This window comes from Pleurodeles waltl, chromosome 1_2, assembly GCF_031143425.1.
Source record: "Pleurodeles waltl isolate 20211129_DDA chromosome 1_2, aPleWal1.hap1.20221129, whole genome shotgun sequence".
NCBI lineage: Eukaryota > Metazoa > Chordata > Amphibia > Caudata > Salamandridae > Pleurodeles > Pleurodeles waltl.
Genome location: NC_090437.1, coordinates 1,195,311,933 through 1,195,329,150, shown reverse-complemented (window position 1 = coordinate 1,195,329,150; position 17,218 = coordinate 1,195,311,933). Strand labels below are relative to the sequence as shown.

Here is a 17,218-nt window from a genome sequence, read left to right as displayed (position 1 = left end):
CCGACGCCTGGAAAAGACCCTGCACCCGCAGCCCCCAGGACCTGAAGGACCGGACTTTCACTGGAGAAGTGACCCCCAGGAGTCCCTCTCCCTTGTCCAAGAGGAGGTTTCCCCGAGGAACCCCCCCCTTGCCTGCCTGCAGCGCTGAAGAGATCCGTTGATCTCTCATAGACTAACATTGCAAACCCGACGCTGGTTTCTACACTGCACCCGGCCGCCCCCGCGCCGCTGTGGGTGAAATTTCTGTGTGGGCTTGTGTGTCCCCCGGTGCCCTACAAAACCCCCCTGGTCTGCCCTCCGAAGACGCGGGTACTTACCTGCAAGCAGACCGGAACCGGGGCACCCCCTTCTCTCCATTCTAGCCTATGCGTTTTGGGCACCACTTTGAACTCTGCACCTGACCGGCCCTGAGCTGCTGGTGTGGTAACTTTGGGGTTGCTCTGAACCCCCAACGGTGGGCTACCTTGGACCAAGAACTGAACCCTGTAAGTGTCTTACTTACCTGGTAAAACTAACAAAAACTTACCTCCCCCAGGAACTGTGAAAATTGCACTGTGTCCACTTTTGAAATAGCTATTTGTGAATAACTTGAAAAGTATACATGCAATTGAAATGATTCAAAGTTCCTAATGTACTTACCTGCAATACCTTTCAAACAAGATATTACATGTTAAATTTGAACCTGTGGTTCTTAAAATAAACTAAGAAAAGATATTTTTCTATACAAAACCTATTGGCTGGATTTGTCTCTGAGTGTGTGTACCTCATTTATTGTCTGTGTATGTACAACAAATGCTTAACACTACTCCTTGGATAAGCCTACTGCTCGACCACACTACCACAAAATAGAGCATTAGTATTATCTCTTTTTACCACTATTTTACCTCTAAGGGGAACCCTTGGACTCTGTGCATGCTATTCCTTACTTTGAAATAGCACATACAGAGCCAACTTCCTACAGCAAGGTTACACATGAGGCCCTTACAACAGTGCCTAGCATCACAATGGTCACAGGCACAGGGTCAACTTCTAGATCTGGTGTTGGTAGACCGCCAAACATACATCTCGCTTCAATGGTGGAACAGTATAAATTTAAACCAAGGGCGGCCTTTCCAAGACCCAGTGCCACAATATGTAATAACAACAGATGCCTCCATGATATGGTGGGGAGCACACCTCAATCAACACAGCATCCAAGGACAATGGGACAGTCAGCAAAAACAGTTTCACATAAATCACTTAGAACTATTGGCAGTATTTCTAGCATTGAAAGCTTTTCAACCCATAATAAGCCACAAACACATTCTTGTCAAAACAGACAACATGACAACGATGTATTACCTAAACAAACAGGGAGGGACACACTCCACACAGTTGTGTCTCCTAGCACAAAGAATTTGGCATTGGGCGATTCACAACCACATTCGCCTAATAGCACAATTTATTCCAGGAATTCAGAATCAGTTAGCAGACAATCTCTCTCTGGATCACCAACAGATCCACGAATGGGAGATTCACCCCCAAATCCTGAACACTTACTTCCACATTTGGGGAACACCACAACTAGATCTATTTGCAACAAAGGAGAACGCAAAATGCCGAAACTTCGCATCCAGGTACCCACAAGATCAGTCTCAGGGCAATGCGTTATGGATGAGTTGGTCAGGGATATTTGCTTACGCTTTTCCCCCTCTCCCACTCCTTCCATATCTGGTAAACAAGTTGAGTCAAAACAAACTCATACTCATAGCGCCAACATGGGCAAGACAACCTTGGTACACAACACTACTAGATCTCTCAGTAATGCCTCATGTCAAACTACCAAACAGACCAGATCTGTTAACGCAACACAAACAACAGATCAGACATCCAAATCCAGCATTGCTGAATCTAGCAAATTGGCTCCTGAAGTCCTAGAGTTCGGACACTTAGACCTTACACAGGAATGTATGGAGGTCTTAAAACAAGCAAGAAAACCTACCACTAGACATTGCTATGCAAATAAGTGGAAAAGATTTGTTTATTACTGCCATAATAATCAAATTCAACCCTTACACGCATCTGCCAAAGATATCGTAAGATACTTACTACATTTGCAAAAGTCAAAGCTAGCCTTTTCTTCCATTAAGATACATCTTACTGCAATTTCAGCTTACCTGCAAATTACGCACTCAACTTCATTATTTAGGATACCAGTAATAAAAGCGTTTATGGAAGGACTAAAGAGAATTATACCACCAAGAACACCACCAGTTCCTTCATGGAACCTCAACATTGTCTTAACACGACTCATGGGCCCCCCTTTTGAGCCCATGCACTCTTGTGAAATGCAATACTTAACATGGAAAGTTGCATTTTTAATTGCCATTACATCTCTAAGAAGAGTAAGTGAGATTCAAGTATTCACCATACAAGAACCATTTATTCAAATACACAAGTATAAAGTAGTTCTACGAACAAATCCTAAATTTTTGCCAAAAGTCATATCACCGTTCCACTTAAATCAAACAGTAGAATTACCAGTGTTCTTCCCTCAGCCAGATTCGGTAGCTGAAAGAGCACTACATACATTAGACGTCAAAAGAGCGTTAATGTACTACATTGACAGAACAAAACTAATTCGAAAAACAAAACAATTATTTATTGCTTTCCAAAAACCTCATACAGGAAATCCAATTTCTAAACAAGGCATTGCTAGATGGATAGTTAAATGCATTCAAACCTGTTATCTTAAAGCAAAAAGAGAACTGCCTATTACACCAAGGGCACACTCAACTAGAAAGAAAGGTGATCTTGAACATTTGTAAATTTGTAAATGATTACTTTAAACTACATTATGTACATACGTATTCACTCCATTGCATGGGCACTATTACTAGCATACACAACTCCTACCTCACCCTCTGCGGGGAAAACAATCTAAGATGGAGTTGACGCCCATGCGCAATGGAGTCGAAATGGGAGGAGTCCCTCGGTCTCGTGACTTGAAAAGACTTCTTCGAAGAAAAACAACTTGTAACACTCCGAGCCCAACACCAGATGGCGGGATGTGCACAGAATGTGAATCTGCAGCGACTAATGCCAAGAACAGATGTACACTGGGTAAGTGACATTTTCCATATATATATATATATATATATATATATATATATATATATATATATATATATATATATATATTTTATTTATTACCAATAAAGATAAAATCCACGCGGCACTCCAAACAACTTTGTCTTTAATTAATTGTCATGAATGGTCGACATGAAACGAAGGACTTGCTTTTTTAAAACGGGTCGAAACGTGTAGCCGTTAAAAAAAGCAGTTTGCCTCCATCCACCTTGCCGCGCATGCTGCCTAGCCTCTGCATGTCCGCGGACTTGTTATTACCAATACCTTCTAGTACACAACAAGGACAAGGGCCTTTGCCCCCAGCCTAGACCTCCGGTCCCTCACTCTCTTCCTCAAAAAGGAGAAGTTCAAAATGCTCACTCTGGCACAGGTTCTTGCTTTTGACTTGCAGGACGCCTACTTCCACATTTCCGTCTTGCCTTCCCACAGAGGGTACTTGCGGTTCCCAATAGGCCACGAGCACTTTTAGTTCACCATGCTGCCCTTTTGGCCTTATCGGGGTCCCTTGGGTGTTTGCCAAAATGATGGCAGTGGTCGCGGCTCATCTGCGCAGGTCAGGGGTTTTAGTCTTCCCCTCCCTCAACAACTGTCTGTTGAAGGCAGGCTCACCCCAAGTTGTCGTCTCCCACCTTCAGACTTCTACGAATCCCTGTATTCGCTGGGGTTCATTATAATTGTGCTAAAGTCTTATCTGACTCCCTCTCAGATGCTCCTTTTCGTCGGGGCTGTTCTAGACACAGTGCAGTTTCGAGCTTACCCTCCCAAGGAGCGAGTGCTATGATACCGATGCTTCAGCCTCTATCCTGGATTTCGGTGAGAATGAGACTGATGCTGCCGGTGGCATATGTGGGCTCTACAGTGGGATCTGCAGTTCCAGTGGGTGCAGCATATGGGGAATCTCTGCAACTTGATCCAGATCTCGGAGGGAACTGTGCAAGATCTGCAGTGGTGGCTAACGAACAGCGATTGGGTCAGAGACAGATCCCTCTCCCTTCCCCAAGTAGATCTGACAATAGTGACGGGTGCATCACTTCTGGAATACAGAAGCCTCCTGGGAGAGAAGGAAATCAGAGGCATCTGGTCTCCGGCAAGTCCGGACTCTACATCAACCTATTGGAGCTCTGGACTGGCATTGGAAGCATTTCTTCCTTCTCTCAAAGGGAAAGTGGTGCAGGTTTTTACAGACAACACTACTGCCATGTGGTACTAGAGCAAGCAGGGCGTAGTGGGGTTGTAAGCCCATTGTCCGGAGACTCCGTGCCTCTGGACATGGCTGGAACATCAGGGCATTTACCTGGTAGTTCAACACCTGCCGGGCTCTCTGAACTCCAGAGCAGACAAACTCAGCCGACAATGCTTGGTCGATCACAAATGGTGTCTCCATCTGAAAGTGGCACAAGGTCTCTTTCAGCTTTGGGGAGAGCCTTGGTTAAATCTGTTCACCTCCGCAGAGAACGCACAATGTAAGCAGTTTTGCACATTGGAGTTTTCAAGGCGGTGCTCGCTCTGCGACGCTTTTCGCCCCAAGTGGAGCTCAGGCCTCCTGTCCTCTTTTCCGCCCATACTACTTTAGCCCAGAGTTCTCAAGAACAACTGGGCTCAAGTAATCCTTGTGACTCCGGAGTGGGCATGAATAGTTTGGTATCCTGAGCTACTGAGCACGGCCGTTGATTCTGCGATCAGAATGCCCCTTCGGGAGGATCATATGTCAGAGGAGACAGGGAGGGTTCTCCACCCAAACTTGTCCAATCTTCGCCTTTTTGACTGGAGATTGGGCAGTGGCAGTTAATAGCTTTTGACCTTCAGTATGTAATGTTGTCTTGGAAGCAAGGCATCCCTCCACCAAAACGGTATACACCCGTCATTGGCATAAATTTGTGGCATGTGCCCAGACAAGCCTGTTGACTCCTCTCTGCCCCTCTTTCTGAGGTCCTCTTCTTTATACTTTCTTTGGCCCAGCAGAGCTCTGCTTTGGGCACCTTCAATGGCTATTTGTCTGCTATCTCTGCATTTCTGAGAGTCCTGACCAACCCTCTTTAAGTATCCTATTGTTAGTAGGTTCTTTAAGGGTCTTCCCCACATGTTTCCTCCATCACCATTTACCATACCCCTATAGGATTTGAGTTTGGTTCTGACATTCCTCATGAGTGCTCCTTTTGAGCCTCTTCGCAATGTCCTTTAAGGCTTCTAACATTAAAAACAGCCCTCCTTAAGGCCGTTACATCTGCCTGCAGGGGAAATGAGCTGCAGGCATTGTTATCTAAGCCACCCTGCCTTTCCATCTATCCCGACAAAGTGGTCCTTTGCACACGGGCCTCCTTTCTTCTGAAAGTGGTTACGCCCTTCCATGTAGTCCAATCCGTCTCCTTGCCTACTTTTTACAGACCTACACATCCTGCTAAGGAAAAGGAGAGAAGCCACCGTCTGGACTCAAAAAGAGCATTCCACCTTAATTGCACCAAATAGTTTCAGGTGGATGATCAACTCTTTGTTAGGTATGTGGATACGATGAAAGGTCGGGAAGCGCAGAAGAGAACCATCTCCAGATGGGTTGGTCTCTGCATTTAAATGTGCCACGCATTGGAGGAAAAGCAAACCCCTGGAGGGTTTACGTGCTTACTCTACCAGAGCCACAGCTGCAACCATTGCATGAGCACGCATAGTTTCAGACCTGGACAACGATCAAGCAGCAAATTGAGCATCTTTGCACACATTTACCAAACACTACTGCCTGGATAGTTAAGTCCAAAGGGATGGGTACTTTGCCAGTTCGGTCCTGCAGAACTTCCTAGTATAATCTTGGTTTGCACACCCTCCTCCAGTGATAGTGTTGCTTGGGTATCTGTTCACAGGTAAGGAATCTGCAACTAGAAGTCTCTATCAGATGAACAAGATACTTAGCTTCGATAATGCCTTTTCTGGTAGAGACATTTTCTAGTTGCAGATTCCTTACCGACCCACCCATCCTCCCCACTCTGCAAACTGATTTCTAGGGACAGGGACTTCCATTTGAGGGCTCTAGATTTGGACCGCCAGTGGTCAGTTTCTTAGTGGCTTTGTGCTTCTGGTGTGGAAGTCGTGAAAATAAACTGACGTCAGCGCACTGGGGTGGTGCCTACATAGGCTCCATGGCATCATATCCAGTGCACATGACACTGATGACAGGGGCAGAGCCAACCAACACCACCTGACAGCATGCAGGGATACTGCTCGAGAAAAATCTCAGAATCCAGACTGACGCCTCGGGGAAATTCTAAGGTGAGGATTGTGCAACTAGAAAATGTCTCTGCTAGATAAGGCGTTACCGAAGGTAAGTAACTTGTTCTTTTGGGCACACAGACCTTTTTTTAAGACTGATAGTAATCGGACTACTTGTTGATTTATAGTGTTGTAAGTTGTTAAGAGGTCAAGGTTAAACGGATCAGTTGTCTGGCCCTTGAGAGATGAGGGGAGTTGTTTTTCAGTGCCCGCCAGCGAGCTGCCTGATTTAAGGTTATGTAGCAACGGGGGTGTTCCAGATATTCTTTACAGATGATATGTATTACTCAGCAGATTCTGTTTACCTCCGACATGTTGGAACTTATACCACTTACAGGTACCTGCGCTGTATCTGTAAAGATGAAATAGGATGTATTTAGCTTCATTTAGCTTTGCTTTGGAGTAGAAACTTGAAATCGAAAATGATTACTTGAGAGCAAAGTATTACAGCCGCAGAGGACTATTACTTGCTGGCTATTAAAGACATAAAAAGGTTGCATACTTAAAAATGTTAATCAACCCTTGCCACTGGGAGTATTGCTTTTTTGTGAAGGAAGGGACTCTTCATACAATCAACTTGAAGTAATTAACAGTTTTGCCTGAGGGTTTGTAGTGCCTCTCTAACCAGACACACATTTCATTATAACAGCCCCTTGCTTGAAGCTGCCTTCCTTTTCCTGGGACCTAACAGACCTATCCCTTATGGATTGCCATGAGTGGAAACCATCATAAGTGCTTTCAACTACTAGAGTTTCAACTGTGAGAAAGACATGGAGCCAAGAATAAAGCTTTGACTGATACGTAGATCAATAAATCCATAAATAGGAAGGTCGAAGTACAGTAGCATGTTAGACCCCAGCCACCAGTTGCCAGAAATGTTAAAATGTGCCTCTGTGGGCTGGAGTTGGAAAGTTAGATCAGTGAATGTGACTTGGCGTAACTAGAACAAGACATGAGGAGCATCGCGATTCCATGTGCTGCAAGAAACCCAATCTTAAGTGTAAGACACAGTGACAATGGAAGTTGCTGTATTGGCTTTTCCAGGCTGAACTAAAGGTATCTGTTTTTTGTTCAGTGTTTTCTTTTAACATATGCAATAATGTTTTTTCATGGTGATCTCCTCCTTTGTGTTTACATTTTTTAGGGACCCTAAACCATTGTAGCTTTAGTGGCACACTTTTAATGACTGACCCCAATCTGTTGCCTGCTTTGCTGTAGCTGGATTCTGGATTTAATTGAAACTAATGTAGCAGCATTCTGCTTAAGATTTTGGATTGTTTTGAAGTGAATTTGCTGCTTATCCTGCAGTTGACAGCCAAATTTGACACCTTTATTTACATCTTGATCAGTATGTTGATGTAGGAATGTGCAAGTGTCTCAGTCACCACAGTGGGTTTGTATCATAAGATTTGAATGGATTGTTTTCTGTTAGCAGCAAGGTTCTTTGTTTTTCAGAACCTCCTCCTACTTATTTATTTCAATTTATCTTTCTACATCTTGCACACATTTAAGTAAAGGCTTTACATTATTAAGTTAGCACACACCAAAAAAAATTATGTTCCTTTGTGTTATCATCAATGAAATGTGTGTTCTCTCTTTGGTAAGCCCGTTCAGTTTGCATTCCGAAACTCAGTAGCATTCAACTGTATCTTTCACCATTCTAATACCTTTTACTGAGTTTAGAGAATATATGTTCACATTGAAGTAGATTGATGCAATTTATCTTGTTCACATGGAGGTGGATGCAAATGCTGCTTTTCAGGTGAGAGTCAAGCCAACCTAATTAAATGCTTTGACAGTAGCATTTTTAAAATATGTAAAATACGCTTAGGTGTTACAAAGAAACTGTCTTATTTAGGAATAACACACTAAACACTCAACACTCCTACCTACTAAAACATGTCCATTGTCAGAGATCATACATGAACATATTGTAATGTTCGATGGCATCTGTCGCTGTAGATACGCATGTTCTGCAATAGCTCGCCATCTGGTGTTGGGCCGGAGTGTTACAAGTTGTTTTTCTTCGAAGAAGTCTTTCGAGTCACGGGACCGAGTGACTCCTCCTTTTGTCTCCATTGCGCATGGGCGTCGACTCCATCTTCGATTGTTTTTTTTTCCGCCATCGGGTTCGGACGTGTTCCTGTCGCTCCGAGTTTCGGAACGGAAAATTAGCTAATTTCGGAAGATTTTCGTCAGTATTGTTGCGTTCGGGATCGGCGTACTTACATTCAACACCGCATCGAAGATCGAAGAGCTCCGGTGCCCTTCGGGGTAGTTTTTCGATCCTCCGTCGGGGCCTGGTCGGCCCGACCGCGTGCTGAAGAACGCCGATGGAACGGACCCCGTTTCGTTTCTGCCCCAAATGCCACAATAAATACCCCTACACAGACCAACACTTGGTCTGCAACCTGTGCCTGTCACCTGAGCACAGCGAAGACACCTGCGAGGCCTGTCGTGCGTTCCGGTCCCGAAAAACACTCCGAGACCGTCGAGCCAGAAGACTTCAGATGGCGTCCGCACCGACAGCCCAACGGGAGTTCGAGGAACAGGAAGAGGAAGGTACCTTCTCGATCCAAGACTCAGACTCCGAAGGATTCGACGATACACAAACCGTGAGTAAGACGTCGAAAACCACACAGAGAAACATTTACAAGGCCCAGGGGACGCCACTGCCACCAGGCCATGGCTCGACCCATAAATTCGGTGACCGACCGTCGGCACCGAAAAAGGCCCAAACAGTGCCGAGATCGTCCGACTCCGGTCGAGACACCGGCACGCAGCCTTCTCGGGACCGAGAAAGTGCTGGAGACAAGCCTCGACACCGAGATGCCGGTGTGGACACGGCTCGACGCCGAGACAGCGGCACCGAAACAGATCGACGCCGAGAGGTTTCGGCCCCGAAAAGGAAAAAAGTCACCTCGGAGCCGAAAAAACACGCAGACAAAGTTTCGATGCCGAAACAAACTGCAAGCGACCCAGCTTCAGGCTCTTATACAGAAGAGCACTCGCTAACCTCCCAAATGCAGAAGCATAGGTTTGAGGAAGAGCTACAAGCAACTGATGTGGACCATACGCAAAAGCGTATCTTCATTCAGCAGGGGACAGGAAAAATAAGCACCCTTCCCCCCATTAGGAGAAAGAGGAGGTTGGAGTTCCAGACGGAACAAACACCACAACCAAAAGTGGTGAAAAGAGTTACACCACCACCCTCTCCTCCGCCCGTGATTGACGTTTCACCAGCACAAACTCCATCACACTCCCCAGCTCACACCACCATGAGCCAGGGTGACCAAGATCAGGACGCATGGGACCTATACGACGCCCCAGTGTCAGATAACAGCCCGGAGGCATACCCTACAAAGCCATCTCCACCAGAAGACAGCACCGCGTACTCTCAGGTGGTGGCTAGAGCAGCACAATATCACAATGTAAGCCTCCACTCAGAACAGGTCGAGGATGATTTCTTGTTCAACACACTCTCCTCCACCCACAGCTCATACCAAAGCCTGCCTATGCTCCCTGGTATGCTCCGGCACGCAAAAGACATATTTAAGGAGCCGGTCAAAAGTAGGGCAATCACACCAAGGGTGGAAAAAAAGTATAAGCCGCCTCCTACGGACCCGGTTTTCATCACTACACAGCTGCCACCAGACTCTGTTGTTGTAGGAGCAGCTAGGAAAAGGGCCAACTCCCACACATCTGGAGATGCACCACCCCCAGATAAAGAAAGCCGCAAGTTCGATGCAGCTGGTAAGAGAGTCGCAGCACAAGCTGCAAACCAGTGGCGCATCGCGAACTCCCAGGCACTACTTGCGCGCTATGACAGAGCCCACTGGGACGAGATGCAACATCTCATTGAACATCTGCCCAAGGACTTACAAAATAGGGCAAAGCAAGTGGTCGAGGAAGGACAGACCATTTCCAACAACCAGATCCGCTCCTCCATGGACGCTGCAGATACAGCTGCACGGACAATTAATACATCTGTAACTATCAGAAGGCATGCATGGCTCCGAACGTCTGGATTTAAACCAGAGATTCAACAAGCAGTTCTCAATATGCCTTTTAATGAAAAAGAACTGTTCGGTCCAGAAGTGGACACAGCGATTGAGAAACTCAAAAAAGATACGGACACTGCCAAAGCCATGGGCGCACTCTACTCCCCGCAGAGCAGAGGGAATTACAGCACATTCCGTAAAACGCCCTTTCGAGGGGGGTTTCGAGGTCAAAGCGCACAAGCCAGCACCTCACAAGCCACACCGTCCAGTTACCAGGGACAGTATAGAGGAGGTTTTCGGGGACAATATAAAGGAGGGCAATTCCCTAGAAATAGAGGAAGATTTCAAAGCCCCAAAGCCCCTACTACTAAACAGTGACTCACAGGTCACTCACCCCCTCCACACAACACCAGTGGGGGGAAGAATAGGTCATTATTACAAAGCATGGGAGGAAATCACTACAGACACTTGGGTTCTAGCAATTATCCAACATGGTTATTGCATAGAATTTCTACAATTCCCTCCAAACATACCACCAAAAGCACAAAATTTAACAACACACCATTCCAATCTCCTGGAGATAGAAGTGCAGGCACTATTGCAAAAGAATGCAATCGAATTAGTGCCAAACACACAAATAAACACAGGAGTTTACTCACTGTACTTTCTGATACCAAAGAAGGACAAAACACTGAGACCAATCCTAGACCTCAGAGTAGTGAACACTTTCATCAAATCAGACCACTTCCACATGGTCACACTACAAGAAGTATTGCCATTGCTAAAACTGCACGACTACATGGCAACTTTAGACCTCAAGGATGCTTATTTCCATATACCAATACACCCATCGCACAGGAAATACCTAAGGTTTGTATTCAAAGGAATACATTACCAATTCAAGGTACTGCCTTTCGGATTAACAACCGCACCAAGAGTCTTTACCAAATGTCTAGCGGTAGTCGCAGCACACATAAGAAGGCAGCAGATACATGTGTTCCCATATCTAGACGACTGGCTAATCAAGGCCCATTGGTTAATAGAGTGCTCAAATCACACAAATCATATCATACAAACCCTCTTCAAACTAGGGTTCACCGTCAATTTCACAAAATCCAAAATTCTGCCACGCAAGGTACAACAATACCTGGGAGCCATAATAGACACATCAAAAGGAGTAGCCACTCCAAGTCCACAAAGAATTCAAAATTTCAACACCATCATACAACGCATGTATCCAACACAAAAGATACAAGCAAAGATGGTATTACAACTCCTAGGCATGATGTCATCATGCATAGCCATTGTCCCAAACGCAAGACTGCACATGAGGCCCTTACAACAATGCCTAGCATCACAGTGGTCTCAAGCACAGGGTCACCTTCTAGATCTGGTGTTAATAGACCGCCAAACTTACCTCTCGCTTCTGTGGTGGAACAACATAAATTTAAACAAAGGGCGGCCTTTCCAAGACCCAGTGCCACAATACGTAATAACAACAGATGCTTCCATGACAGGGTGGGGAGCACACCTCGATCAACACAGCATACAAGGACAATGGAACGTACATCAAACAAAACTGCATATCAATCACCTAGAACTTCTAGCAGTTTTTCAAGCACTAAAAGCTTTCCAACCAATAATAGTTCACAAATACATTCTCGTCAAAACAGACAACATGACAACAATGTATTATCTAAACAAGCAGGGGGGGACGCACTCCACGCAGTTAAGCCTGCTAGCACAAAAAATTTGGCATTGGGCAATTCACAACCAAATTCGCCTAATTGCACAGTTTATACCAGGGATACAAAATCAACTCGCAGACAATCTCTCTCGAGATCACCAACAGGTCCACGAATGGGAAATTCACCCCCAAATTCTGAACACTTATTTCAAACTCTGGGGAACACCTCAGATAGACTTGTTTGCGACAAGGGAGAACGCAAAATGCCAAAACTTCGCATCCAGATACCCACACAAACAATCCCAAGGCAATGCCCTATGGATGAACTGGTCAGGGATATTTGCTTACGCTTTTCCTCCTCTCCCTCTCCTTCCTTACCTGGTAAACAAACTCAGTCAAAGCAAACTCAAACTCATATTGATAGCACCAACTTGGGCAAGGCAACCCTGGTACACAACGCTGCTAGACCTATCAGTGGTACCCTGCATCAAATTGCCCAACAGGCCAGATCTGTTGACACAGCACAACCAAAAGATCAGACACCCAGATCCAGCATCGCTGAATCTAGCAATCTGGCTCCTGAAATCCTAGAATTCGGGCACTTACAACTTACCCAAGAATGTATGGAAGTCATAAAACAAGCAAGAAGGCCATCCACCAGGCACTGCTATGCAAGTAAATGGAAGAGGTTTGTTTGCTACTGCCATATTAATCAAATACAACCATTACACACAACTCCAGAACATGTAGTGGGTTACTTGCTTCACTTACAAAAATCTAACCTAGCTTTCTCTTCCATTAAGATTCACCTTGCAGCAATATCTGCATACCTGCAAACTACCTATTCAACTTCCCTATATAAAATACCAGTCATTAAAGCATTCATGGAGGGCCTTAGGAGAATTATACCACCAAGAACACTACCTGTTCCTTCATGGAACCTAAATGTTGTCCTAACTAGACTTATGGGTCCACCTTTTGAACCCATGCACTCCTGCGACATACAGTTCCTAACCTGGAAGGTGGCATTTCTCATCGCCATTACTTCCCTAAGAAGAGTAAGCGAGATTCAGGCGTTTACTATACAGGAACCTTTTATACAACTACACAAAAATAAAGTCGTCCTAAGGACCAATCCTAAATTTTTGCCAAAGGTTATTTCACCGTTCCATCTAAATCAAACAGTGGAACTTCCAGTGTTCTTTCCACAGCCAGATACCGTAGCTGAAAGGGCACTACATACATTAGATGTCAAAAGAGCATTAATGTATTACATTGACAGAACAAAAAACATCAGAAAGACTAAACAACTCTTTATTGCATTTCAAAAACCTCACGCAGGAAACCCAATTTCAAAACAAGGTATAGCCAGATGGATAGTTAAATGCATCCAAATCTGCTACCTTAAAGCTAAACGACAGCTGCCCATTACACCAAGGGCACACTCAACCAGAAAGAAAGGTGCTACCATGGCCTTTCTAGGAAACATCCCAATGCAAGAAATATGTAAGGCAGCCACATGGTCTACGCCTCACACATTCACCAAGCACTACTGTGTAGACGTGTTATCCGCACAACAAGCCACAGTAGGTCAAGCCGTATTAAGGACATTATTTCAGACTACTTCCACTCCTACAGGCTGATCCACCGCTTTTGGGGAAATAACTGCTTACTAGTCTATGCAGAACATGCGTATCTACAGCGACAGATGCCATCGAACTGAAAATGTCACTTACCCAGTGTACATCTGTTCGTGGCATCAGTCGCAGTAGATTTGCATGTGCCCACCCGCCTCCCCGGGAGCCTGTAGCAGTTTGGAAGTTACCTTCAATTATTTATATATGTATCATCTCAACCTTAAATAAGTGCATACTTAGTCACTCCATTGCATGGGCACTATTACTACAATTCAACTCCTACCTCACCCTCTGCGGGGGAAAAACAATCGAAGATGGAGTCGACGCCCATGCGCAATGGAGACAAAAGGAGGAGTCACTCGGTCCCGTGACTCGAAAGACTTCTTCGAAGAAAAACAACTTGTAACACTCCGGCCCAACACCAGATGGCGAGCTATTGCAGAACATGCGAATCTACTGCGACTGATGCCACGAACAGATGTACACTGGGTAAGTGACATTTTCATTACTTTATATCTTGTTTAAATCAATTAATTTTTATTACTAAACTGGTAAATAATACAGGGTACCTGGAACTACTATATAGTATATTTGGATAAAATGTTGGTGTCATTGCATTTAGTTTTATATTTTTGTAACATTACTACACCCTGTATAGACGAGTTGCCAAAGCATGGAGAAACAATTGTGTTGGGGAAGACTCTGGATGAAGACATGAGAAGTTTACCTGAAAGTAAGTCCTCCGAGCTGCAAGATGATCTTGATACCTTGGAAGAAAATACAGACTTGCTAGCTACGCCGAAAATGCCTCAAAAAGACCTAGTAGCTGAAGTGGAGAATCAGGAGGATGCTACGCAGTCAATAGGGTCAACTTTTCGCAAGAATGTAAAAGAGGCCAATGAAAATGTGTCCTGCCAAGCTGTGCATCTGGATAGCAGTCAAGACGATTACCTTGAAGATGAGAAGTCTCAACATAAGGTTTTTCATACGGCTGTCATCAAAGCACTTAGATCCAACTCTGATCTTTTCACAGAGTCTTCAGGTACTAATGTGTCTGGCAGCACTCTGGTTTCATTAATTGGATCTCACTTCTTTCCTGCACATCTATATTACTTTTGAATTCTCCAGCTGTGTTCACCTCCTATCAAAGGGTGCGCACTCTATACCTTGATTGGTGCACATTTTCTTCTATTGGCATCTGGTTTGATTTTCTTTTCTGTCACACTGGAGAGTTGCTTCCTCACACTTTATCTATCCCGTTTTAAGTTCAGTGTGACACAGTAATCGTAATCCAAAACAAAATGACTAACTTTCTTTTGTGATCATATTAACACATACAATCAATAAAAACAAAAAAAATAAAAAAAATTGCTGTGCTTTACCAAAGATGAGCTATGAATATACTTAGAAATTACTTCAAATGATTGATCAAAAATTACACAGAGGATTATTAAGAGAACAATACAAAGCAAGTACAGTTATGTTTGCCAGTTGCTGCAATTTTGTTTATTCGTTCTGTTTCCTTACACCGGACCAGATAGCACAGGTAAGTTACAAATATGGTAGTATTGTATGTAATAGTGTTTTCGAGGCGTGTATGGCCGTATCTACACATGCTTTGCATACTCCTGCCATTTAGTGTTGGATCTGGATGTGTGCAGGTTGTTTTTCTTTAAAGAAGCCTTTTGAATCACAAGGTTGTGACTCCTCCTTTCGGTGATAGTGCATATGGGCATTGACTCCTTTGTTAGATTGTTTATTTTTGCCATCAGGTTCGGACGTGTGTTCTAATGCTCCAATTCCAAACAATACGGTATGCTTCTGATTCATGCTTTACCTTCATCAGTATTATTTTTGATCACGCTTTCTTACTTTGTGTATTGAGGAATAGCTACATCGATCATCAGATCTGCAAACTTCGACCGCAGTCTCAAAGAGCCTCACCCTTCGGGTCCATCTTCATCAGTCTTCCCAGTTTCTCCAGGGAACGTCCTACTAGTGATGGAACAGACACCAGTAAGGTTGTGCCCTGTCTGTCAAGCATAATATCCTGAACAGACTTACATCAAGTCTGTAACCTGTGTTTGTTCCCAGAACACAGGAAGGTGGATTGTGAAGCTTGTAGATCTTTCCAGTCTAAGAAAACTATGAGAGAGAACAACACCTGGAGGGCAATTCCGACTCTGATCAGGAAGTCTACCTGGAGATGCAGGAAGCTACACCAGCTCAACAGTCTGTGAGTACGGTTTCCCCTCTTCCTCAGGCCTGTGTCGAACACTCGGACACACGGCCCCCTCTGATGAAGAGGCCCTTGATTCACCACTGCCCTCTGACCATGGTTGGCACCGAGTAACCATTTCGGATGCCCCACCCTTGAGCTTGGTACCAAAACACCAACTGAAGCCTTCAGCATCAAGCCACCTCAGCCATTTGGACATTGGTGCCGAGCCGACTATAGATATCCACCACATTGACTTCAGAAAACACAAATATGGCTCACAACTGAAAACTTCAAAGCCAGCTCGGAAACCTGATTCCAGCAAAGCAGTTGTGCCTGTCCTTCACAAGCTTCCGGGGAAGTATGATGATCGACAGAACCAAATCCATATTCAGCCTCATACTGGCCGTATTCTTGCCAAGTCTTTGGCCACCATTTCTCCTCCATCCAAAAGACAGTTGACCACCAAAACAGAGAACGAAATTAGACAAAACAACTAGTCCTTTGCCTCTTCCACCACCTGTATCACCACCACCTCCTCCTCCACAACTTTCACCACCCCATTCATTCTCTCCACCACACTCTCCGGGAGATCCTCTAGATATCTGACCTCAAGGATTCCCCCAATATTATTCAGGTAACCACAATGTTGGGCATGACACCTTTGGGACATCTCGACACACCTTGGGACACCAATGATTAATCTACAGCTTATCAGGAATTAATAGGTAGAGCTGCTGCCTTTCCTGAAGTACAACTCCACAAACAATCTCAAGTAGAGGATTTCCTCTTAGAGGCTCTTTCATCTACACAAAGGTCCACCCAGTACTTACCCATGCAAAAGGGCATATTACACCATACTGAAGATATTTTTAAAAACTTGATTACGGTTAGAGTAATTACACTTGGGGGTGATAAAAATACAAGCCCTCCCCATCAGATCCTATATATACATTAGGGGACAAGTACCACCATATTGGCTGGTGAGTACACTGCTTGCAAGCAGGTTAATTTTCAAGCTAGTGTAGAAGCCCGCTGCCCAGATAAGAAATTGAATGTTTCATTGCGGCAGGCAAAAGGGTTGCAGGACAGTCCGCCAGTCGTTGGCACATTTGCCGACTCAGTGGACCTGCTTATGTGATATGACTGAACACACTGGGATGAGATGGAGGATCTCATTGAATATCTCCAAAATGAACATAGAAAAAGAGGGAAAGAGCTTGTCTCAGAAGGCAAGCTAATATCAAATACCTCCATATGCTGTGCACTGGATGCTACTGATATGGCA

General features: G+C 44.7%; 1 protein-coding gene across 18 annotated transcripts in view; it reads left to right on the top strand.

Moving 5' to 3' along the window:
* The window catches only part of ADD1 (adducin 1), a 572,382-nt gene that overhangs the window by 445,017 nt on the left and 110,147 nt on the right, over window positions 1-17,218 (top strand). For 7 of the 18 annotated variants that reach the window (XM_069203535.1, XM_069203522.1, XM_069203519.1 and 4 more), the window contains one exon: window positions 14,371-14,754. The exons of 7 other annotated variants lie outside the window; for them this stretch is intronic. In XM_069203535.1, coding sequence (XP_069059636.1) covers window positions 14,371-14,754 — 384 coding nt within the window. The remainder of the gene's footprint in view (window positions 1-14,370; window positions 14,755-17,218) is intronic. 4 more of the 18 variants (XM_069203549.1, XM_069203524.1, XM_069203545.1 and 1 more) reach the window with 1 other exon arrangement.